The sequence below is a fragment of the Sprattus sprattus genome (genome assembly GCF_963457725.1).
Source record: "Sprattus sprattus genome assembly, chromosome: 12".
In the NCBI taxonomy this organism is placed as follows: Eukaryota; Metazoa; Chordata; class Actinopteri; order Clupeiformes; family Clupeidae; genus Sprattus; species Sprattus sprattus.
In genome coordinates this window covers 31656811-31683792 of record NC_137910.1, presented here as the reverse complement: position 1 = coordinate 31683792, position 26982 = coordinate 31656811, and the positions used below count along the sequence as shown (strand labels likewise).

Genomic DNA, 26982 nt, shown 5'->3' with positions numbered 1-26982 from the left:
GACTCAGAAGGCCCGAAAAAGGGCCTGGCTGCACACAAGTCCAAAATATGTTCTCGCTTGTTTGGCTTTTTTCAACAATCCGGAGACCTTGGCCCGAACCTCAGCCCTCGTTGTCCTGTCCTGCTCCAACGCCTTTAGGGTCTCCAGGAGTGTCGCATATGTGCCGATGACCCTGGATATGGCAGTGGAGCGAATGCACCATCGGGTCGGACAAAGCCCCAGTAGGTTGCACACCACATCCTCAGACCCAAAAAGCGACTTAAAGAGCTGTTTGCGCTTGGCTGATTCGCCGATGATTGTGCAAACCCCCTGGACAAAGTTAAGCGCCTCTGCAATGAGCATAACTTCTCTTGCTACTTCCTGTAGAACGAGATCCAAAGCATGGTTAGAGCAATGCACGTACAAGGACTCCGGGCACTCTACTTTACTTTAAGCTTCGCCTGGACACCGTTTAAACGGCCGGACATATTGGACGCACCGTCGAAACAATACCCAGCCAGACGTTCCAGAGGTATGTTCAATCGCATAAAAATGTCCTTAACCTTTCAGAACGTAGGTTTTTTTTTACCAACCTACCGCAGTCTTCCCTATAGGCTACTTGCAAACGTTGTAACTTTGTCATGTACAATTGGCCGTGGACCACACAAATATAGTAAGTCTACATATAGTAAACAAAATGATACTGACAAGACGATTTTAAGAGGCATAATGGATGAAGGTGGCTGAATGTACAATGTTAGCTCACAAAAGCGAAGTTAGTAACCCACACACAGGCTTATTGTTACACGGCTTTTGGAACGCTCCTGTCGCCACATTCTGTCACACCCGTGTGTCGGTACGTCTTTGCGGAAAATTGGCTGCTGTCACACCTGTGTGACGCTACGTTCTGAAAGGTTAATACACGAAAACAATGGGCCTCATTCTCGACAGCAGTTGGGAAGACTTTCCAAAGGATTTCAGAAGGAACTCCACTTCGGAAACATTTATGAAAACATTTGCATTCTCCATAGTTTTTTCTTCTGTGCTTTCTTCTGAACTTCAGACATCTTTCAGAACTCGAAATAGCAGTCGTAACTCTGTCGGAATCTTCTCAAATGCGATTCCACGGGCCATCTTGTGGTTATTTGAGGAATCGCGTTGAGGAATGACATTTGAAAAAACTCTGTATTACAGTATAAGGGTTAACGGTTGAATTTGTGAGAACCCGTTGGTGATTGCGTTCACGTCAACTCTACAGACATCCTCGGATTAAAATAATTATGATAATAATAAATACGACAATATTTGTATCATTAACAATTACGTTCCACATTTATAGTCATAATTCTACGAGGTAGTATTTATTGTTACACTAGGTCTATATGGCTCGTAGCTTGACTGTTCTCTCCCTTGTACGTCACTTTGGACAAAGGCCGCGTCTGCTAAGTGACTGAATGTGAATGACATGAACACTGCAAATGTAAGTGAATAAATAAATAAACACTAAACCCAATCTCTAAGAACTAAGGCATGAATTTATTGCATTTTATACTACTACTGGTGGCCAGTCTTCACCCCTATGGTGGCCATTTCGAACGACAGGACTGACTGCAATTTATACTCCTACTCGGGACCGGTCTTCACACCTATGGTGACTATTTTTCGATTTAAAAAAAAAAAAGTGACTACTTAAATGTGTTTTACGGACTTCGGACGTTCAACGTAATACAATATCTCCACCTTATTAATGAACACCTGTTACGAGGTGGATTCGGGAGATTGCGACAGCACACGTTTCTAAAATTGCGTCTCCTAATAAGGAGCTGGCAGGGCGTGTATGTATGCAAATCCACTTTCACGAGAACGCGCATCAATCTAAGAAACTAATCGGAAGGAACCCAGCTGAGAAGACTTCGGCTGCTTATGAGCACATTTTCAAGCGTGCGGGAATGCAGCGGAAGCGTTTCTCTTACGTTGTTTTTGAGAAGTCGTGTAAGAAACATTTCTGAAGAATTACAGAAAAAGGTCGAGAATGAGGCCCAATGTCTCTGCAGACGAGTCACTTGCGTTGTAAAATCCAAGAAATAAATTGTGTGGCTTTAAATCAGAATTCACAAACTGCAAACAGCATGAGAATTGCTCGCTTGCACTGATGTCAGTGGTTCAATCTGCTGTGAGTCCCAAGAAGGAACGGTGTCAAACCTCTGACATGATTTCGCGTTGAATGGCATGAGCGAACATCTCCAGGATCTCGTTTTGTATGTTGTCGGACATCCAATTGTCCCTGCGTAGCATCCATTCTTTGGCTTTGGGGAGACTGAATGTCCGCTCCAGCATAACCTGCCAGAAGTTGCCATCGCGGTGGTCGTGCCCTCTGAGTGCTAAACCCTGCCGGCCTAGTAGCTTGATCGATCGTAATGAAAGCTCTAGCACTGTCCTTGCAGTAGCCTGTTCCCGAGCCGCAACGTTGGAGAGCACTGCACTGATCGGTGTCAATTTCAAGGACCCTAACGCACGAACTGAGTCCGAGTGCAATTCGGATAACTCGTGTTGAGCAAACTTTTCACAGGCTTTTTTCCAGTTACTAAATCCCGTTACAAAGGTGCTATGATTGTCAGCGAGGCGCAGTAGACCTATTTGAGTGGCTTTGGTACAAGTAAAACAAATAACTGAGTCAGATTCTCTGACATAATGAAGCCATCTCCATTTCTCAAACCATCCACGTTGAAATGATCTTTCGAAGAGTTCTGCACCACATCTTCTGCCAGGAAATGTCATGTTGGGCTGGTACGGTTCCTCACCTCTTGCTAATCCTGTCAGGCTAAGGCTAGCCTGAACAGTTCCTCCAGCGGTTCCTGCATCTGTGGAATCGCTTTCTGATGCAGGTCCTGCTCTGTCGTCGTTGTCGTTGACGTCGCTAATTTTACTCTTCTTCACTGTATTACTAGAAAAAAACTCTGAAATGCGCTTCTGTTTATTACTAGCCATTGTCACAATCTACCATACCGTGCTTTCCTCTCTAGAACGTTCATAAAAGTTGACAGTGGCGGGATTATCTGTATTTCCGCTGGAGGAGGAATCGGTTTTTAGTCAACGAAATATTAAAATTGAAATTTACCTCAGTGAGTTTTTTATTTTTTATTTGGGTGCACACTATTTACACATTTTATATCCATCATAAGTACAATAAACATTTGATTTTATCATTGTTATTATTATTCGCCATAAAACAGACAATACTTCAGCCCTCCAGCAGGGGGGGGCTGTAGCCCCCGGAGCCCCCCCCTTCCCGTGCTACTGAGTGCTGCAATGCCATATGATCAAATATCCCATAACTGTTTTTCATAGTAAAGTGGTTATATTTAAAAAAAAAAAAAAAAAAAAAAGTCCTCCCACTATGTTTAAAAAAGATATAGCCTTAAAACAGGTCATTAGAAATTATTAGGGCTGTCAAGCGATAAAAAAAATATATGGGACATCCAAGGCCATTCATTCACTTGGAAATCAACTTGACTTGATCAATGACTGCCAAAAGTATGAGTACATGCTATTCGTCATTGACAGATTAAGCCACCAGGTGGCAGCCTTGTCCTGCAGCAGAGCATCAATTGCTGCTTTTGCAAAGGGAATTGTACACACACATTTAGCCATGATGGGGATTTCTCCTCTAAAATGATCGTGACCAGGGATTGACTTTCACAGGACAGCTGCTGAAAACCATTCTGAAAATGTGGAAATATGACACAATCTCTGCAGGCTAAAGAGTTCAAGAGATGTGGAGATATGACACATTCTCTGCATGCCATAGAGTTCAAGAGATATTTACAGATAAGTGACCCTGTCTTTACTGCAGATGTAGTAAGGGAAAGCCACACTGTAGTATTGGAAGGCTGTTGTCAGGATCTCCCTGAAATGTTTTGATGCAAACAATTGCTTGCAGAGGTAAGAAAAGATTCAGATGAGACTGCTACAGAACGTCAAGTGAACAACAAAAGTTAATTCCAAAATGCTTAAGCACTCATGGGCACTTGAACCTGTATGCAAGAGGCCTTCTGTTTTCAATCTCTAGGCAAAGGAAAAATATGCTGAGTTCACCTCTCACAGGCAAACCCCTCTTGCCATGACCTACTGTGGTAATCTGCAACCTTCTGACCAACACTACCATATCCTCCATATCCAATATGAATTTTACCCTTATTCAGATTCATGCTTCCAAGGGTTCCCCACCCCCAAATGTATGGGTATCTCCAAAGTAAACTTGTGTTGCTGTTGTGGACACATTTGTTAGTGTAGACTACACTGTAGAGGCTCAATCACTCAGTCACAGTGTTAAAAATGCAGTTGCCGGAAATCTAAGCAGCTAGGACTCGCCAGAGCATTAAAAAAACAAAACTGTCATTTCATCAACAGGTCTTCATTAATGTATTCCCAGGGAGCAAACATTTTGATGAATCTGTGTATTTGTGTACTGTTATTCGCTTTGCATAAAAGGATCTGCTAAATGAATACATAGTGTAGATGTATTTAGCTTTCTCTTGACCCCGAGCCAGTTATTTAGAACTTGCATGCATATGCACCGTCGGCACATTGAAGTCCACACAGACACAACATTTTTGTGCTGCATAGACCATGCTGGTGATGAATCGCACTGACCTGGACATTCCATGGATGCGGCTACTATACCTTGAGCTTCAGGGTGATCTCTGATAAGTGTACAGAGCAGCTGGTTTATTTAGCTATAGAGATGAGTATCTTATGTACAGAGATCTGGCTATTGTGTGAGCTCCATTAAACAATAGCACTAATAGGTTAACTAATTCAATTATTAACTAAAGGCTTTCTATTGGCAGTGCAAGTTCATGCTTTTTATTTATGATTTTTTTTAGTCTGAGGTTGTGCTTTTATTTGTGCTTTAGTTTTTGTACAAAGGGAGTCTTTGCCTGCCATTGTCTCTATGTGCTTGCTCTAGGTAGTTCAGGACTTGGACACAGAATGTCAGTTGTTAATCCAGGGCTGCCAAGTTTCAGAAAATGACAAGAGTGAGACTTTAGAGTCAGAAGCGTTCGGCCGCCGACCACAAAATTTTGCCTTTTTTAACATCGATTTATACCTTAAGACTGATGTCCTCACCTCCATGCCAGCTGCTCTCTCTGCACTGTGGCCTCCTAATCTCTCTTAATTAACCAGAAATTAGAAATGAAAATTGTAACAAGAATTTTGACAAAATACATTTATTTGTCAATATTATTTCAACCAACTCTCCATCATACTGCCTGTTCTTTGGTACGATGCGCTTTGCTTTTTATATTCCTTGTGACATCTGCCTTTCCTTAATGGGCACAGCTGTTAGTGCCTGCACACAGAGCACCAAAAGTAGGAGGTTGTTGTGCATTCAGTGATGAAGGGACATTCTCTAGGAGAAACAGCGAATCAACAGTTTACAAAATGGAGTAGTTACGTACCGTCCGTCTTTTAGAAAGCGGGAGAATGTCGAGTGGATTTCAAATGTCGCCGCTGTTCAGGGGTACAAACTCATCAGTGATGAAAAAGATGGCAATAATGTGAACCCCCTAGGAGGGTCTGGGGCATTTTATAAACAGTATTAGAACATTTTTCACATTTTGAAGTCCAATGCATCAATCTGGTGCACTTTGACAGCAAAATTACGAGGCTAGATCTATGAAGAATTTTGTGCTGTTGTAAACAATTATGTGCTCTGGTAACAGTTTAATCATAAACATTCCTGGGTTAAATGTTGCACGGGCACAGGCCAACCCAACCATCACTGAAATATTTGTAGGCACTTTTATTTTACGTCGTTTGTATCCATAGAATATGTAATGTATGACACGTATGTGTAGAACATATTTAGTCTTGCTGATCTGTCATAAAAGCGCAGTGAAAAAGCCCATAGGGGAGGCAAATGTAACCTCTGCCTCACTGAAGGGGGCGTGCGAGAGCCTGGAAAGTGGACTTCCAATCCAGTGAAGTGATGAATACATAATGGGCGAACAATGCCCGAGCTAAAATGATTGCATCAAAAGACGGGGCAGATGATAACTCGATCAACTACTCACATTCAAGTTCAAATTGCTTCGAAAATGTTTGGAAGCTGTATTTTTTTTTGTGAATTTAAAAACACACAAGCCCTAGGCTGCTTTTTATTGGTGAGCTGATTTTGGGAAATTAAACTTAAATTGCAGCTAAAGTTGTGTTTTCTGGTTGCTAAATAGAAGAGTTCAATACGCATTAAATGATAGCTAGTGATCTAGCTGATGTTATAGTCTCTGTGATTTAACTCATAAAACTATAATGGGAAAAGTTAGAAACACCTCAGGGTGCTGTCATCAATGTGCAAGCTGCCAATTGAATGGTTATTTAAGATACTGCATCTGTTACTTATTAGCAACTAAACTCCGCTGACGACCGTGTCTTTCGCGTCTTTCGCGCTAAGATTTTTCCAAAGTAACCGAGAAATAGACACTGTACTATCCGTTAACACCGTTATTGTAACCTATTTTAGCTTAAAAACGGTGAATTTCGATGAAAGGTGACAAGTTTGCACCCCTGTTAAAAGAGACGTCAAGACCTGCCTTACGTTGCTTCTGATTGGTATATTGCGTGGTGCCTTCCGTGGTTGGTTAGATTTGGGCACAAAGGATTGACGGATTGGTTATCTCGGTCAGTCAATCAGAGTTACTCGAAGCCACGAGGACCAACGTTTTTAATCATGAAAAAAAAAATAGACTATTGAATGGGTAAATAAGCGTGAGAAATGTCAAGTGTGGCGTGTGGTGTGAGAATGGCTCAAATTGCGTGACTGTCACACTCAAAGCGTGACGCTTGGCAGCACTGGTTAATGGTACTATATAAATTAGTAAAAATACAACTGAATTGAAATCACACATCTGTCTGGGATTTCATATTTTTTTTATTTTTTACCCGGCTCCCTCTCTTTTCTTAAAGAATCTCAAGAATCTTGTTTCTAAAGCTTTGATTTAATCAGAGTCCAAGCAGAATATTTAATATCTGAAGCTGGCACCTAGCTTGGATAAAATGCTCAGCAATCACTCACATGAGCTCCACAAAACTGCAGGAAGGAAGATTCAAATAACTGTCATAAAGTGGAAATGAGGAAAACAGAATGCTAGGATACGCTGATTTGTCAATGTTTCTCTTTCACATTTTAAATTGTGATTAATGTATATGTTGTTTATATTGCCCAGCCCTTTGACATTGATCAGAAGAATTGTGGAGACATTGTTAAAGTTGTAAATAACTGTTACAACTAGAATTGGCACTCTCCAGCAAAAGAAAAATCTCTAAAGCTCCCCCAGTGGCACTCTCCAGGACTTACAGGAAGATGCCGCAGAAATTGACCAGTAACATACATGTTTGATTCATTTTGCACCTTATTTGATGGACAAGAATATTAGTTTTCCTAGAAAACATGTCATTTTAGGGTAAATCCAAACTTGAAGGGTAGTGAATATTTAAAAAACAAGTATCTCAAGCATCTTACCGATATCATTGTAAACTGCTGAAGATGTTTCTCTGTACTTCTCATGGACTATTGCCATTTCCACCGCCACAGTCTGCTCAAAGGACTCCTTCTTTCCAAGGTCCAATCCTCCAAGGACCACCTGCATCTCATTGTTTTGGGTTCTGTAAAAAAGGACAGTTTTTTAGAACACTATGTACTATTTTCACAGTAGTAATAACAACTAGAATGCGTTTCGTGAACGAACTGCGAGAGTGTGCTTGCTCTGTTGCGGCCATGTCCTTTGACGTTGCAGCCATAACATCACACAAAAGATCAGACATGGCAACCAGGCTCAACCATTATATTTTGGCTCCACTGACGTCTAGACATATGATGGTGTCTTTGTTGTTCTGTTTTTGTTTGCTTGTTTATTGTGAAAGGGTCTAGTGTGTTACATTTAGCTTGGAGAAGTCTTAAAATAGGCTCCAAGTGACATTTGTCTTATTGTGTATGTGTAATTTACCTCCAAAGGTCGTGTTAATCCATGAGTGCACCTGAATTGTGCAGTTTTAATCTGCTTGTTTTAATTGTGTGTGTTGCGGCTGCAATAAATATTGTCTGTGCTTCAAATGTAAATATATTTATTGTCTCTCTATGGTGGAAATCAGATGTATGATGGAACTTGCATATTTACTATGCACAAACATTTCAGTTGTCATGGTGATAATAGTTCCAGAGTTTCGTTATACTGACTTACTGAGCTAAGTGTTGATACACTTCGTAAGAAATTATGATCTAGGTAAAAGGAAACATCTCTGCAACATTATGGGAATTAATGCAGTGGCTTGTTCATACGGAAAACAGGTATGTAAACGCGATCATATGGATAATTTGTAGGACGACGCACACCGAAGTAGAATTAAGTGCGATCCACTGTTCTAAATCTAGCTATAGACAGACGTGAATTGCATTGAAAAATCGCTGTGGTCTACACAGCTGTTTTTAATTGATGTAGCCTAGAGGTGTATTTGGCTAAATGATGGTTGGGATTGTTAAAGTTGTCGATTTTTGGCCATGCAGATAGATTGCCTATTTCTTGCAAAGGCAAACCTTTGTCTGGAATACAGGCAGCTCATGAGTATGGTTGTCTTTGGAACAGAATGTGTACAAAATTTTAAATTCTTTGGTGTCGGTTGGTTTTATTGTCTGAAACGTACTGGAATGTACCTTGCGAAAACTTGGGGTAGTGAACCGAAATCTCCAGTATGGCAGTATGGCAGTTGAAATAATCGCACAGACATTTAATCTGTGTGCCAGTTGCATGTTAGCTCCCGCTAGCATGTATGCTAATAGCTTAGCTTAGGCTAGCTAGCTGCTTATATTGTTTTACTATGGGGCTAGGCTAGTTGCTTCGCATATTGTAGCAATGGTGTTCGCGAATGAGTTGTTGATCAAGCTGTCTTGTATACTTACACTTGCTTTTTACATTTCCATGGCTGTGTGTGTTGTGTTAACCTTATCTCTTACTGTCTGTGTAAGAGGAGGTTGAAACTCTCAGCCCAGCTAGTCATTTATTAGTGTGCTTGCCCGAAGGGAAGCACAGTATTGTTCTTCATAAGTTTTCTTTATTTATTCTCCCCGTTTTTCTTGCAGCTAACTACGCCTCGCCCGATTGAGATAGAGACGCCGTTCAAACACCGAAACGTCCGGCCCGATCCGGTGCAACCTGCTATATCTTTTCGTGGCGGTACTCCTTGCCACTCCTTTTTTATTCCTCTTTTTTCATCCCCTTTTTCCCCCATAGACTTGCATGGCAGAACTAAGGGGCATTATGACATCATAATAGGCTCATTAAACTGGCTTGCACCTGTGCTTCACTGACACCTGCGCCAAGGAACCTATTCTCTCTGTTCCTCTCCATTCAGCTGTATAACTAGGAATATTAAGAGACACCTTCCATCCAGGGCTCTACAGTGCGAGTATTTCACTCGCATAAATAGGTACGTGCGAACTTGAAAAACTTGTATTCCCACTACCGTAACGTTAGCTATCCTAGCTGTGTTAAGCAGCTGTAATATCTGAGTACGGGGCTAAAGGCTAACTAACACTACGTAACGGGAGTATCCACTGGCAGTTTCAGCTAGCCGTAACGGGGGATAGTTTTCCTTAATTCAAGTTGTGAAGTAAACCTGCGAAGTAATTCATGAATTTAGTTGTGTGAATATAGTGAGCTAAAGCTTGTATTCCTACTACGGTAACGTGAGCTATCCTAGCTGTACGGGGCTATGCAAAAGTAGCTTATACTGAAAGAATGGTTAACTTGTTAGCTCACCAGTTTATTTTGTTGCTAATGTGGTTGGAGAGGATTAAGCGTGACCGATAGCGTGAGTTAACATTAACCTGTGTCCTGGGAGTAATGATTCATGAGAGACCTTGAATCATTAGGTTAACTGAAAAACGTTTGAGGATGTACCTGGACACAGCACACTGAGATGTATTCATTTTGGCAGCTATTTTAGATTCAGTCTTAAGACAAAAATGCATATTAGTTTTAGTCACATTTAGTCATAGTTATCCTTCTTAGTTTCAGAAGAGGTTTTTCATGGTTGCTAGCTCTAATCAGATGTACTAACTAGGAGACTAACTTTTTATGCCAACGAACACCAATAACTAGAACTAATTTGACAGACTATAAACCAATGTGATACACGTGCTCTAGCTATACAGTAAAAGTGTTGCTTACGTTAGATACTAGACCTACAGTCTAGCTCTAACTGCATTAAGTCTAACAAGCTATATCTTACAATAAACTTTTAAGTAAAGCTGGCTATGTAAGATACTACTAATAACAATAAGAGGTCAACCAAAGCGTTGTATGAACAAATGCAGTAATTTGATCAATTTACCAGCTAAATTGCTTTGGAATAACTGAACATGAATGGGGTTAAACGTTGGAAAATATGTTTGTAACTATAGGTCGCAAATGAGTATGACATGCTTTGCTTCCGCGTAAAAAAAACCCTGCTGTGCTCCTAAATTTCTTTTGTGTGCTCCTAAATTTTTTCATTTAGGAGCACATGTGCTCCTTGGGAAAAAATTAGCGTAGAGCCCTGCAAATACTCTACTTTTTTCTCTCTCCTTCTTTCTCTCTATCCCTCTCACTCTACTTTCTCTCACACTCCATCTCTCTGCTTCACTTTTTTTTCTCCTTCTTTCAATATTTTCCCTCTTCACTCTCTCTTTACTGTCTTTATCCAGAGCCACTCTTGTTCACTCTTTCCACTCTTCCTTCTTTCTTCCACTCTTCTTTCTTTTCCTCTTCCACTCTTCTTTACTTTCTTCACTCTTCTAGGAGACTAGGAGGGGAAGAGACTAATTCCAAGGCACTTGTTCTCTCTGTCATTGCCGCAACAGAGCAAGCACACTCTAGTTCGTTCACGAAACCATTCTAGTTTATTTTGATGCCACCGCCGTGTTACAGAAATAAAGTCTCTTGTCCTAGAGTGGGTGACGTCACAATGGCTCAAGATTCCCCCATGTTAGTCTATGAGAGAAAAAGGTGATGAAAAAGAGGAATAAAAAAGGAGTGGCAAGGAGAACCGCCACGAAAAGATATAGCAGGTTGCACCGGATCGGGCCGGACGTTTCGGTGTTTGAACGGCGTCTGTACCTCGAACGAGCGAGGCCTGATTCGATGCAAGAAAAACGGGCAAGCACACTAACTATTGTGTGATGTCTCAATTCAAAGTGAAGTGGCATGTGAGACATCTTACAAATTAAAAAATATGTTAATTTTAGGGCTGTGAAACGATTAACATTTTTAATCAAATTAATCACAGGTTTCTGTGGATTAATTAAGATTAATCACAATTTTTTCTCTGTATATTTTTGTGAGAAAAAGATGTATGATAAAAGACGGATATATACATTTAAAATGTTTTCTTTTTTTATTCATAAAAAAATAAAATAATGGTGCTGCAAATCAGTTATCTTTGCTATTCCATATTGGACATTAATACATATAAAATGATGATCCTTATGTAATAATATGACTTTGTATCAAATCAACGGTTATTGCTCTCAGGTTGTGCCTTATGCATACTGTTGTGTTCTGTAATACTGTTCTATATTGTGCTACCAGTAGGAGCCACTGTTCCGCAATCAATCCTAGCTAATTTACGTATATAGAGCAGAAGAAGAGTGAAACTCAATGCTACTAGTCACGTACTTTCGTGCTTCTGACAGTTCTCAGTAAAGAGTGTTAATATCATCCTGCTTGTCGTTATTCTGAAGCTTCACTACACCACACATACCTTGGGTAACCCAGGAGCAGGTTGCCCGTTCACAAAATGCGCCAAAGATTAAAAATAAAAAAAGTTCATAATGGCCTTTTGGGACGTTTTGTTCAAGATTGATGCCGTTTGCTATCGCTAGCTAAGTCTGCAACCTTACAGACGGTAACATTAACATTTTGACAGTAACATTAACGTTTTATTTTAACATTAACACATTTGTTGGAGAGACTAGTTATGTACTTGTAGTCGTTATAATACTAGTTGACGTGAACCATAACTGTTTGGAGGTGTTCTCTCAACTAGATAGTTAGCTAGATAGCAGCTGACAAGCTCAAGAAGCTTAATTTACTTTGGAGCAGACATAATAATAATAATACATTTTATTTATAGGGCGCCTTTCAAGAAACCCAAGGTCGCCTTACAACAGTGAATAAAACATTGAATAATACATAATACAGCAACAACTTAAGTTGGCAGGACCTTTACAGGTTATAGGCCTGCCTAAACAGGTGTGTTTTGATGTGTGTTTTAAATAGAGCGATTGAGTTGAGTTAGGGTCAATGGGCCTCATTCTCGATCTTTTTCTGTAATTCTTCAGAAATGTTTCTTACACGACTTTGCAAAAACAACGTAGGGGAAACGCTTCCGCTGCATTCCCGCACGCTTGAAAATGCGTTCCTAAGCAGCCGAAGTCTTTTCAGCTGGGTTCCTTCCCATTAGTTTCTTAGATTGATGCGCGTTCTTGTGAAAGTGGATTTGCATACATACACGCCCCGCCAGCTCCTTATTAGGGCACGCAGCCAAAGCCAAGTGGCTGTCGGAATTTCCCAAATCCACACAAAAGCAACTCGTAACAGGTGTTTATTAATAAGGTGGAGATATTTTCTTAAGTTGAACTTCCGAAGTCCGTAAAACACATTTAAGAAGTCACTTTCTTTTTTTTTTTTAATTGAAAAATGGCTACCATAAGTGTGAAGACAGGTCACGAGTAGGAGTATAAGATGCAGTCAGTGCTGTCAGCCAAATTAGCCACCATGAGTGTGAAGACTGGTCACGAGTAGGCGTATAAAATGCAGTAAGTTCATGTGACAGTTTTTAGAGATTGGGCTTAGTGTTTATTTTTTTTATTCACTTACATTTGCAGTGTTCGTGTACATTGACATATACATTCAGTCATTTAGCAGACGCCTTTGTACAAAGTGACGTACAAGGGAGAGAACAGTCAAGCTACGAGCAATAGAGACCAATAAATAGGCTACTACCTCGTAGAATCATGACTATAAATGTGAAACGTAATTGTTAATGATACAAATATTCTCGTATTTATTATTATTATAATTATTTTAATCCGAGGATGTCTATAGAGTTGATGTGAACGCAATCACCAACGATTTCTTACAAATTCAATCGTTAAGCCTTTTTTACACGGACACATTTTTTAAATGTGATTCCTCAACCACAAGATGGCCCGTGGGATCACATTTGAGAAGATTCCGGCAGAGTTACGACTGCTATTTCGCGTTCTAAAAAGTCGTCTGAAGTTCAGAAGAAAGCACAGAAGAAAAAACTATGGAGAATGGCAAATGTCTTCCTAAATCCACCGAAGTGGAGTTCCTTCTGAAAGTTTTACCAACTGCTGTCGAGAATGAGGCCCAATGTTCCTGATGTCAGGGGGGAGGGAGTTCCAGAGGTGAGGGGCAGAGCGGCTAAAAGCTCTGGATCCCATGGTGGACAGATGGGCTCGTGGGACGGTCAGGGTGATGGAAGAGGCAGACCTAAGAGACCAGGTAGGGACATTGATGTGGAGGAGGTCAGAGAGGTATGGAGGGGCGAGATTATGGATTGCCTTAAATGTGTGGAGGAGGATTTTGTAGTTAATGGGGTGTTTAATGGGAAGCCAGTGGAGTTGATGTAGAACGGGGATGATGTGACTGATGGATGGCGTCCTAGTGACGATACGGGCAGCAGCATTTTGTACCAGTTGAAGTATTGCCTTAAATGTGTGGAGGAGGATTTTGTAGTTAATGGGGTGTTTAATGGGAAGCCAGTGGAGTTGATGTAGAACGGGGATGATGTGACTGATGGATGGCGTCCTAGTGACGATACGGGCAGCAGCATTTTGTACCAGTTGAAGTTTATGGAGGAGTTTGTGTGGGAGACCAAAGAGAAGGGAATTGCAGTAGTCCAGGCGGGAAGTGACAAGGGAGTGAACCAGGATTGCGGCGGTGTTGTGTGGGAGTGAGTGAGGGGAGAAGGCGGTTAATATTGTGGATGTGAAAGTAGGCAGATCGGATGGTGTTGTTGATGTGGGTATGGAATGATAGGGTGCTGTCGAGGACGACACCCAGGCTTTTAACCTGAGGAGAGGGGGTAACCGAGGAGTTATCTATGGTGAGGGTGAAACTGGGGTGTTTGGTGAGGGTGTGTTTGGAACCAATGAGGACTGCCTCAGTTTTTTCACTGTTAAGTTTTAGGAAATTGGAAGAAAACCAGGATTTGATTTCCTGTAAATAGGCACAGAGGGAGGAGGGTGGGAAGGTGGAAGTGGGTTTGGTGGAAACGTAGAGCTGGGTGTCATCCGCATAACAGTGGAAATGAATGTTGCATTTACGGAAAATCAGTCCAAGTGGGAGGAGTTATATGATGAATACGATAGGGCCAAGGACAGAGCCCTGGGGAACACCAGTGGAGAGGGGGGATGGGTGGGATGATAATGATTTTAACTGGATGAACTGAGTACGGCCAGAGAGATATGAGCGGAACCAGTCTAGGGGTGTGTGAGTTATGCCAATGGAGGCTAGTCTGTCAAAGAGGGTGGAGTGGGATATGGTGTCAAAAGCCGCGCTCAGGTCCAGAGGTGAGGGGCAGAGCGGCTAAAAGCTCTGGATCCCATGGTGGACAGATGGGCTCGTGGGACGGTCAGGGTGATGGAAGAGGCAGACCTAAGAGACCGGGTAGGGACATTGATGTGGAGGAGGTCAGAGAGGTATGGAGGGGCGAGATTATGGATTGCCTTAAATGTGTCACCAAAGACAGGTCGAGGAGGATGAGGATGGATAATAGTCCGGAGTCAGCTGCCATCAGGAGGTCATTAGTGATTTTGAGGAGGGCCATTTCTGTGCTGTGGCGGGGGCGAAAACCGGATTGGAATTGTTCATAGAGGTTATTGTTGGAGAGATGGGCATGGACCTGTGATGCCACTACCTTTTCCAGGATTTTTGAGAGAAATGGCAGTTTTGAGATGGGACAAAGGTTATTGAAGTTGTTGGGGTCTGAACCAGGTTTTTTCAGCGTCGGTGTCACTGCAGCAGATTTAAGAGAAGATAGGACTGAACCAGAGGTCATGGAAGAATGGATAATGGCAGTTATCAGTATAGACATGAATAGGTAGGCGCCTCTTTCGCCCTTAGATCGCGTTAAATGGCGCCGCCATCATGTGAAAGTGATCACTTGCGCCAAGATGCCTTCCTGGTGCTCCGCTTGGGGATGCTCTAGCGAACGAACAAGGCAATCAAAATTGAATGGAATTAGCTTTCACAGGTAAGACTGAACAATTGTTTCTATTTGTATTTTGCAATTATACAATTCTGTTACGTTACATAAATTATGTATTATATTGAGAGCTAACCAACAGTTTGGTGGCCACTAGAATGCGATTAATAGCTAACGTGAAATGGACATGGGGAGCAAAGCCTAACGTTATTATATCGTTTGTCAACAGAAGATAGGCCTCATATTGTCGAGACATATAGGATATATAGACATTCTACCGTTAGCTTACTTGCTTGTCTGTAATTTCAATGTATGTGTAATGAAATGATATAGCAGTTACGATTGCGACGAAAAAACTGCGTTTGACTGACCTTAATTTTTCTCTGCGATCTGTTTAAAAAATGACTAGATTAAAACAAAAAAGGCTTGAAACATGCCATTGTATAGCCTGTGTAATGATTCTACAATATAAGGTGATGTCACCTAATGAATGTGATGAATGAAAAATGTGTCGATATTCTACAAGCACCTGCGAGGTGCACCTGTAGCCTTTGTTAGGCGCTCGGCCGAAATGGAAGTATTTATGTTTTTCTGTCGCAACCATACATGTTGTAGATTTAGATTCACCTGTATTGTGATTCTGACTGACGGGCTAGCTAATCTTTCTCACGCTTTGAAGGTTTCCCAGAGACAAGCAGAAGAGGAGGCAGTGGGAAGTTGCTTTGAGAAGGGAAAACTTTTCCGCCACTGACGGGTCCGTGCTCTGTAGTAAGCACTTTCAGCCGGAGGATTTCGACAGGACAGGGTAGACTGTCAGGCTCAGGGATGGAACTAAACCATCAGTCTTCAGTTTCCCAACGCATCTCCAAAAAGTAGGTGCATCACTAACGATTCGTCACGCTTTACTGAAAATGTTTTTGTGTGTATGTGTATGTGTGTGTGTGTGTGTGTTATTACACTGTGCGATACGTACACCTCTTTGGTGGCCTTTCTTACTAGTCTCCTTCTTGCACGGTCACTCAGTTTGTAAGGACGGCCTGATCTAGGCAGATTTACACATGTGCCACAATCCTTCCATTTCTTGATGATGGATTGAACATAATTTCAGGGAATGTTAAGTGCCTTAGACCTTTTTTTTATCCTTCCCCTGACCTATACTTTTTAATAACCTTTTCTCTGCGTTTCTTAGGGTGATCTTTGGTCTTCATGGTGTAACAGTAGCCAGGAATACTGATTACTGAATACTGACCAGTGAATGGACCTTCCAGACACAGGTATCGTTATACTACAATCACTTGAGACACATTCACTGCACACTGATCCCCATTTCACTAATTGTGAGACTTCTAGCACCAATTGGCTGGACCTCTGTTGAATTAGGTCAGTCTATATAAAGGGGGTGAATACTTATGCAATCACTTATTTTCATTACATATTTTTATTTAATTTACATAACTGTGTAGAAATCTGTTTTCACTTTGACATTAAAGAGAGCTATTTTGTTATTTTTTTTTTTGTCCAAAAAGCCAACTTATATTGACCATGACTGATTTATAAAAGCCATAAAAGGGTAAAACATCCAAGGGGGTGAATACTTATGCAAGGTACTGTATGTGGTTAGATTTTGTCAACCAATATTAATTTTATTTACATCCCACTATAGGGAACATTTGTGAAAACATAGAGTGGATAGAGGAGGCCTGGTAATTAATGTTAAATCTGTTTGTTTTTTTCTGTACTAATTTTACATTCTCCCCATACCAAGATGTTTGGAATTTCTTGCACTGAATAATTGGGGTTGGGATTTACAGACCCCTATCTGCTGACTTCAGATGCTACAGCGGACCTTCTTTCTCAGAACATCGATTCTAAGTTGATTATTATTATTATTATTTCAATTTTGATTCAGACTAAATAATATGTATTTTTGATTTCACTTACATGCAGTGGGCAGCTGTCAGCACCCAGCAACTCTGAATGAGAACTGCTCCACAAATATGCCTGAAAGCCTGGTTTGAGCCTCTGAGGCGCACCTGTAGAGAAGCCTGCCATGGATGAGCGCCTGGGACAGCCTTCATACCACCATAGATCCGATACAACATCCGCCGTGGTTGAGGCTTTCCACAGGTGGCAAAGCTCCCACTTGGGCCAGAGGTAGTCCCCGCTTCTGCTGTGGTGGCTACAAGTATAGTTGGCCAAACTGGGGGAGAGGTAGGCCCCGCTTCTGCTGTGGGGGCTACTAGTATAGTTGGCCTAATTGTTGTAGGCTGAGCAGGAAAAATCACTGGGGAAGTTTTTGGATCTTCTGTGGTGAGCTGGGGCTGAGTGGGAGATGGACTCACATCATCTGTAAAAGATGAAAAATGTAAAACACCAACCAATGTCTCTGATAAATAGGTATACAATATGCACTTTCTGAAAAACTCGAAATAATACCTTGACATTTCCTCACATCGCAGTGTTCCCATCTCAGTCTGTTCCTTCTTCTGATGAAGCACCAAGGTTTAACATCACCATCTGGGTTTCTGAGTTCAGGGAAATATTGTGAAATCACCAGACAATTACGAAAGCCAAGGACTTAATGATCAAATATTGCACATATGAATTTACAACAGTGCTGGAAAAAACAAGTAATGGGATTTCAGGTCTTTTGTTTTTTTCATCTGTGTTTTCAAAATGGAAGACATTTATAAATATGTAAAACCTCTAGGCTGTAAACAGGAAAATAATAAACATATAATGCACATACATATTTTGAAACTCTGTGCTTTACTATCCTTTAGTTTTAGATACTTGTGTATCTGTTTTTTGTAAAAATTTTCAAATATATCATACCCTTAAAACAGATTTATTTCATTAAAGATGCCTCGAGAAGCCTTGTAGTAACACAAGTGTTGTTCTCCTTATTTTAATTGTATTATTTAGTGCATTATTGTATGACATTAAGGGCCTGATTTACTAACAGGATTGCGCCCATTTCAGGCGTAAAATAGCGGTCGTAAACATAAAACAGTATTTACTAAGGGGGCGCATTTGAGTAGAGACGCATATTAACGCTTTGTGGGTGTGAACATGCAAACAGGTGGGATGGCACGGAAACGTGGGTGGTAACGTGGGCGTTAAGCGCAATTTAATGGGAGGAGAGAAGGTAAGCGCGCCTAATGATGTATTTACTAAAACTGCCTGGCGAGCGCACGTCTCTGATTTGAGGGCTAATTCTCCGCCTCATAAAAGCACGTCTTAAACAGGAAGCGCATTTCCATTGAGTCTGAAAACGTTGATATGGCAGCAGTTATAAGAGCAAGGGGAAGAAAGAAGACAGAGACAGCACACAGAAATACTTTTTTCAACTCGTATAACACTTTTTCAGTTAAGCAAACCTCAAATCATAAGACGGTACAGGTTAACCAGCCACGCATTACTTCAATTACTGGACCAGATCAGAGACGACATCGAACCCTCCACCCGGCGATCACATCAGTTGTTAAACTCCTGGCAACATTTGCAAATATTGGCCTCCGGATAATTTCAAACAGTTATAGCATCTGCAGTTGGTATATTTCAGCCTTCACTCAGCCAAATATTCACCCAGGTACTTGACGCATCGCTACGGCGCACTTGTCAATTGTGGAAGAGTGAATTTCTTTTTCCACCGTCAGCCGTAACATGGATTGATAAATATAACGTTGCCCCGCAGACACGGGATAAAGACACTTTACTCTCGTTGCCCCGCAGGAGCGGGAGAGAGAGAGTGAGAGACATTGCTCACGCACACACACACACACTCACACGCATAGCAATGACTAGCTAGCTACACATACTTTGCAGCTGTGTGCATGATGGGCTGCGAGAGTTTGCCGCGAGTTCGGCTCTGAACGCAATTGTTTGTTGGCAACGCCATTGTTTGTTTGCAACGTGGTATAACCGCAATATGAACTGAAAGCATAACTCACCATTGTCACTGTTCACCTGTTTATTGTCATTACATACATTATCATGTCATATCACCTTTACTATCTGTTTCAGCATACACTCCCGGTTAAGACATCCATACAGACACTCACATTCACTCACGTACTGCTGCTTGTTTGCGGAAGCGCGCGCCGCTAATGGGTGGTATTTCTCCACGTTCCATTGGGGAGGGAGACGGGAATTGCCTGGAGGGGTGTTTGATGTGATGGTTGTTATGCATGTCTGTTAATATCATGGATGTTCTGTGTAGATCGTGTAAATAGGGTGAATGTATAGTTATGACAAAAGTGGTGAACTTTGTGGTGGATTTATGTATTTATGAATGTAATATATGATGACCATTGTATGACTATTGCAGGGATAGTTACCCCATTAACATGGTTAGATCCAATAGGATCTTATTGGTCTAATCTAGCTGAATGGGCAGCCTTATTTAAACCTGCCTCATTCCTTTGGAGGGAGAGAGAGGAGAGGTACTTAATTGCTGTAAGGTGAAGTACATGCTTTGTGGAAATACTGTATGGAATACTGTTGGAATACTGTTGCTTTGTTATTTAGACTAGTAAGATAGTTTCAAGTACTGTTTAAGTACGGATTTATGTTTGTTTGTTTTTGTATGTTTGGTACGGAACCAAATAAACCCAAATACCTATTTTTATACAAAACGTATCATCTTGTGGACCGTGTTTTGTTCCTCTTCACCACTGACATTTCAGTTGCCACATCCCGAGCGGTCCCTCACATCAATATACATTTCCCCACTATGATAGCTGAAATTAAACTTTTTGAACGTAATTGGAGCCATTGATCGCACCCACATGCAAACAGTCCCACCTTCAATCCACCAACACGTTTACCGAAACAGAAAGCACACATATTCAATGAATGTCCAGGTCATATGTGATGCCAACATGACCATTACTTACGTCGTAGTGGTCGGTCCATGACAGTTTTATCTTCCGGAATAGTGCCATCTATTCATGATTGAGCAACGGTGATTTTGGAGAGGCCTGGCTACTTGGTAAATGTATTTGTTTCAGTGGGGATATATTGTAGTGAACCCATGTCCCTTGTAGAACGTATTAATCTCGCCATGTACATATCTATGTTGATATAATACACAGTTTATGCATTAATGCCACATATAGCATATTCTTTTAAACATCTCGCTGTAGGTGATGGCGGGCAGAACAACAATATAACCCATTGAATCAGGTTCAGTGATTGAGCAAACGTGAACCAATATATATATCTCCTCTTCGCTGAACCTTAGTTTTTTCTTCCTCGAATCTCCATGCTGGCAGTAACTTGCAGGCAATTTCTCCCGTCTTTTAACGGTGCGCTAAATAATGATTGCCCACGCGGATTTGGTTTGATAAATATCACGGAAAATGCGGGGAAACACTGTGCGTTAATGTGCGCCTGGCAAAGGCGCAGATTAAGCTGCGGTCGCAAATCGCAATGTTAGTAAATCAAGCCCTTTAAAGGGCGGAGTAAGCACAGAGTGCCCAGCGCGGATTTGGTTTGATAAATACCACGGAAAATGCGCAAAAACACTGTGCGTTAATGTGCGACTGCAGATTAAGCTGCGGTCGCAATGTTAGTAAATCAGGCCCTTAGTGTGTATCAAGCTTATATATTTGACCTATACTATTTATCTCAACAACACAGCTGATACTAATATAAGCTTGCCAGCTGGTTAACCAAAGCTACTTCACATTACATTTGGCAATGTGTTGTTTCAGCTATTCTAACAAGTCACAGGATTTCCAACCCGGAGCACCAGTCAACACAGTGAGAAGTAATTGATACTTTCTCATAACCATATACCAGGAACATGAATTTAAGGGAAAAAAACTAGCCACATACAAAAACACAGCAAAAATGGAAAAGACCTACATAATAAAGTTATTAATCTTGCAAATACTTGGTTCTGCAGTTTGACTGTCTGACAAAAACAAAACAAAGAAAATCTGTGACCTGCAGAAATTGTGAGCACCCAGTCCATCTGCATCTTCAAAGGCACTGAAAGGGTTAACCCCATTCTTAATGAGAAAATGAGAGTTCCAGTAGAGGCACGAGTCTCCATCTTCAGTTTCAGACACATTCCCACGGTAGGACTCTCCATCACCTTCATAACAGTCATCTGGACCTGTTGCGTAATAATATCCATTTTAAGGCTAAACATCTAAGAGAAGCACCCCAAACTGTGTAGAATATCAAATGGCAAAAGAAACCAGCTACACCTAAATCTTAACCTTGGGTAAATTAACAGGTTTATCTAAAACACCCCCCTCAGCCTGCACATGGAGAACATCTGGTACTCCCATCAGCTGCTCTGCACTGTGAATCATTTTAAATATCCTTCCTTCCTGGTAAGGGGTAGAAATGCATTTACCAACATGGCAGAGTCTTCCACTGAAGTTGTCAGGGCAGACACAGTCAAAGTCACGCCCATCCTTTATGCATTCTCCACCATTTAGACAGGGACTTGGGTCACATGCAGCATCTTTGACAAGACATCAAAGAAGAAAAGAAACAGCCAGTTAATAGATAACTGAAGCAGTATCTAACACAACACAGATGTGTACACCCTTCCAGATTCTCAACAAACATCAACTGTACATTTAATTTGTCATTGCATGAAGAGGAGGGAATACATTGAAATATAGTTAGAGCCTGAGGTTGCAAGTAACAAAGTTTATTTATTACGTTACCGTTCTTATGTATTTTTTCAAGAATCTGTACTACTGATATTTTTCAAGCATAAAACTTTTTTTTGTTTCACTCATTCTCTTAATGAAGATGAGCTATCAATGCTCTCTAAATGTTGTCATCATTTTGCCTGCTCTCACACGTAGTAAATGTTTCACTTTGCTCAGAAAACTTTTCTACAGCATTAAAACACTCTGGTTATTCCATTGCTGAAGATGCAGTTCACGAGAGATTATGTGGAATCTATTTTATGTTTAGATGAAAATGGATTAACTCATCTGTATGAAAGTCTTACTTAGGGAAGGCAGACTAGTTTGGAAAACAGTGACTTAGCCATAGAAATGATTCACTGATGTTAGAGGGAGCAATAAAGTTACGACACAGGCACATTCCAAGAAAGGAGAAAGTCTGACAGGACCCCTGGGGAGCCTGTCACGACACACACACACCTAGGAGGTCTCAGAGGAGTTAGAGAAGAGGGAATAGTTAATTCTGATTGATTTTGGCAAACAGCCAGATAGAACACACCCCACAATTTACAGGCCTTAAAATGGCCTGCAGACCATTCATACAAGGAGATCGAGCTAATCCATGGACCATCTCCTTATTGAAGCTTATTGATTACAATAAAACTCCAGATTTCTGCATCCAGTCTCCGGTCTTCTGATTGAAAGAAAAGGTGTGGGACTTTGTCCGCCACAACAGTTGTTAATATTTGAAGTCAACAGCCAAAAAGGTAGAAGTTTGATTGGTTGGAATAGTTTAGGGCTTGGTCCAAGCCCCTGTGCTTCCAATTTGCAGAGCAGGACTATGTACCCCAGAGTACAGCTGGAAGACCGTAAAGAGCAATTTGCTAAAAGCGTATTGGTTTAGAATCATTGACAATACTTTTAATCTATCTAAAGTGAAGAATTATAGATCTTTCTTTATTCTTCCCTTTTTATCAACGATTCTTGAAAAGGTGTCTCAAGATACCTTTTACATGGGGAATCATGAAATCTTCCTCACCAACTCTGCACTGGTGTACCTCAGGGCTCAGTGCTGGGAGCATCCTATTTTCTATCTACACCACTTCATCAGGTGAGATCAGCCATTTCCACTGGTTCTCCATTAAATGTATGCAGATGAAACTCAGCTGTCATTGCCCTTCCTTTAGTATGCTTTAGTGATACCTCAGTTTGAATGAAGAACTGTCACTTTCAGAACATTCCTTCGAAGACTCCTGGTATTCCCTGTCAATCTGTCTATCCCACATAATATTTACATCCATATTGGCCCATCGTCAATGCAGTGCTACAAGAAACAATGGCGTTATGATCAATGACTTACTTAGATTCACTGACTGAATGTTCAGACATGGCTTATGACCAGGCGTTATTCGTCAGGTGAAATTCCGCCTCGGGTGCGTTGTCAGAAAAATCATGCTTGGCTGTCAAATGGCAAGTTCAGTTGCAGTGCAGCGCTCGGCGCTGGCGGCTAGGAAGCTAAAGAGCTACATAGCTAGTAAGTGGTTTATTTGCTCCAAATATGTAAACAACAATCAATGGTTTGTGTTGACAACAACTCATGTTCTACAGAAAAACACCATATAATTAATATCAGCATGCTAAAGTTATATGTAACTTATTAGCAGCTAGCTAGCTACTATGTATTCTAATAGATTTTCAGTTAAAGTGTGAGCAGCAAGCTAACTATAATGGTTGAGAGCTTCAGTTAGGACCTACAATATTCTGTTTGCCCTGACAGCATTTGTGTAGCATATAAACAACAAACCGAGTCGATGTGTACGTGTAAAAAAAAGTCTTGTAAAAACCTTTAATCACATAAAATATTTCCCAGTAACATACTCATCTTGGTTAGATTTTTTTGATTACTCCCGCGCCTATGAACAACGTAGGCTTCCAAATCACACACACACCGAACTGAGGGGCTCTCGGGTTGTTCTCATTTGCATAAAGTTAAAGATTCGCCAACTTGGAAATCGGCTGTAGAGGCGTATTTATCCTCATGACAGGCAAACACCCGGAATTTCGTCTCCCATTCAATCCCAATTAGAGCGTGACGAATTACGCTTGTTCATATGCCCTGTCTGAACATGCCGTGAGCATGCGGCTTCTGTCTCGAGGTCTTGATGGTTCATCCTTTATAACACTATAAAGATCAAACCCTCTCTTGCTCAATGTGCTGTACAACTCTTTGTCCACACCCCAGTTTTTTCTAGACTATACTATTGCAATGCTATTCTAGCAGGCCTGCCTGCATGTGTTGTGAGACCGTTGTGGATGATCCAGAATGCGGCAGCGCCTTTGGTCTTTCATCAGCGAAATACACATGTAACTCCTTTGCTAAATACCCTTCACTGGTTCCCTACAGCTGAAAGAGTAACATTTTAATCCCTTAGACCACATTTACACATAGCCGGGTATTTACAGAAACAAATATTTCTGCCCCTCCGTTTAAAAAAAAAAACGTCGTACACAAAAGGCCGTTTTCAAAAAGGTTTCTGTTTACATGAACCCGCATGTACGCCCCCAAGCGCCATCATTACTTTGCCAAACCTGTCGGTTTGCATAAGTAGGCTAATCCATTAAATTGGCTATGAGTCCTATTTAAGTGGATCCTTTACGTTTATCTGGGCTACTACAACAGGTAGACAAGATGGAATGGAAAACTCGTTGTCCACCGGTCGAAGTGCAGGGGATACCATTGTTGAAGCCAATACACTGCGAAAGGATTGAGAGATTCAGTTAAAGGGTTGAAACAATGCAATCCTGCGTTTATATTAACATATACATGAGCACCACCTGCATTTTTAGTCGCATACTTAGACGTTTGAGAACCTAAAACTCTGTTTGACCCAGTGCACACGCAATCACAAAAACAGAGTTTTCAGTAATCTCCACTTCGGCCGGAGTTTTTAGAAATGATTGTTTTCCGTGATCAAACCTCCGTTTTCGTGTAAATAAAAAGGCCAAACCGAATGAAAATATATGCGTTTTCCCACTGTGTAAACAGGGTCTTACTCTCACTAACAAGACATCCAATAGATTGGCACAGACCTATTTCAATTATATCATGCAGATGTATTTCCCCTCTTGAGCACGTTATTCCTCAGATGCCTTCTCTCCACAGCAAGAGATCACAATCAAGACTCTATGTGATGGACTAGCCAAAGTTTCCTCGTTGTTCTAGTGACAGCTTTGGAAATTTCAAGAATTAATTAAAAGGCTCATCGCTGCAAAAAAAATGATGCTAATACATTTGTTACAGGCCCTCCAATTTTTATATAATTAAAGTTTTGAATGTGTGTACAGTTTTGTAAGTCGCTTTGAACAAAAGTGTCTGAATACCATAGACATAAACATGTTGCCACCAATGCCCTACCAAAACCCTATTAGTTTGACTAATGTCAATGGCGTCTCGGAGCCTGTTAGTGGGAAATATTTTATGTGACCTACATGTCTTTTTAAATGTCTACATTGACGGTTAGTTGTTTATGTGCTACACGAATGTTGCAGAGTATTGTAGGTCTTTACTGAAGCTCTAGACCATTATTGTTAGGTTGCTGCTAACGCTAAGACCAAAAATCCATTGCAACACATAGTAGCTAGCTAGCCTCGCTGCTAATAAGAATAACGTTAGCATGCTGATATGCTCTCACACGCCCTCCTCAATGAGGCAGAGGTAGTGTTTGCCTCCAGTCTAGGCTTTTTCACTGCCGTTAGGTCAGACATTCTAAATATGTTCTACACATACGTGAAATACATCCCTATTTAATGGATAGAGAGCCACGCTCCCAGCATTACTCCATAGCAAATAACTTTAGTTGTCATTTCAAGCTTGCTGGAGAAGGCACTTCCAACACCGAGCCACCAGCAAAGAGAGCAACAGTGGTCGGAAGCAATGTACTGTTCGAGGGTTAATATAAAATATGGTAGCTAAGTCGTACTAAAACATTTTGACAGAGCGCTGTGTACCACACAAAATCGCTTCGAGGTCACTAGGCAGAACCAGAATTAATCCATATATAAAGCGTTTTTTGAGAAAATTAAAGGCTTTTAAGTGCACCTTATAGTCCGGAAAATACAGTAATGGAATCCTGAAACAAGCAGTATGATTTGCGTTGTGTTTCTGCTAATTTCAAATCTAAATAAATCTAAGGAAAAATGTTGGTTCACATGCATTGTCTACCTGTGAAACAGAGAACAGAGAGTCTAAGTTTATATAAAACGTTTAAGTTTAACTATTTTGTTTAGTTTTCTGGATCTCACCATCGTATTTTAACAGGAAGCCATTATGAAAGAAGATGTACATTGTAATGACAATCACATATGTATCCTTAGTTTTTAACTGTTGGAGATAAAGTAGCAATAACCACTTCAGTGTATTATTTGACAGCTATGAGTAAAAATAATGCATAATACTGTTGCACATTAAGTGAATGTACATGTACAATGTATGTGTCAGATTTAATAGAAATATTGCATTTTGGCTTGTCAGTTGGCTTTTTTTGTGTGGTGTCGAACTTACTTAATTTACAGTTGGGGAGCTTGAATGGTTCTTTGCACTTGCATTCATAGTAGGGTGCAGTTGATGTCAAAACACATGTTCCATGTCCACAGGTCTTTCTCCTGCAAACCTTTTTGCCTGTAAAAAATAATAAGCTAAATCAATAAATAAAATATACAATCAATCAATCAACAATTACATCAAATTTAAAGTCTGTGCAACATGTTTTATTCATTTGTTTTTAATTGTATCATACATCTGATTGGAAAAAAACTGTTTGTTAAACATAATTTTTTCTCAATAACATTTTATTTTCTCTTCATATTATCTATTGCAGGGGTGGGCAATTATTTTTCCCAGGGGGCCAAATGAGCAACTGAAAATATTTTGGAGGGCCGGGCCAAAATGCCGAACTCAATTATGCATAATATACATTCTTTTTCTATATAAAAAGCAGTAAATGGCATTGTTTTGACCACTGGTAAGAGTGTATGTTATTATTTGGCAATTCAAATGTGACGTTAGCTTTCAAAAGTA

General features: G+C 40.8%; 1 protein-coding gene across 1 annotated transcript in view; it reads right to left on the bottom strand.

Moving 5' to 3' along the window:
• LOC308372947 (hyaluronan-binding protein 2) overlaps positions 1–26982 on the bottom strand; it is a gene marked incomplete at both ends in the record, with an annotated part of 78708 nt that overhangs the window by 19725 nt on the left and 32001 nt on the right. Inside the window, 6 exons of the mRNA XM_080848309.1 lie at positions 7502–7644; positions 17191–17596; positions 17686–17774; positions 21202–21373; positions 21620–21730; positions 26467–26583. Coding sequence (XP_080704435.1) covers positions 7502–7644; positions 17191–17596; positions 17686–17774; positions 21202–21373; positions 21620–21730; positions 26467–26583 — 1038 coding nt within the window. The remainder of the gene's footprint in view (positions 1–7501; positions 7645–17190; positions 17597–17685; positions 17775–21201; positions 21374–21619; positions 21731–26466; positions 26584–26982) is intronic.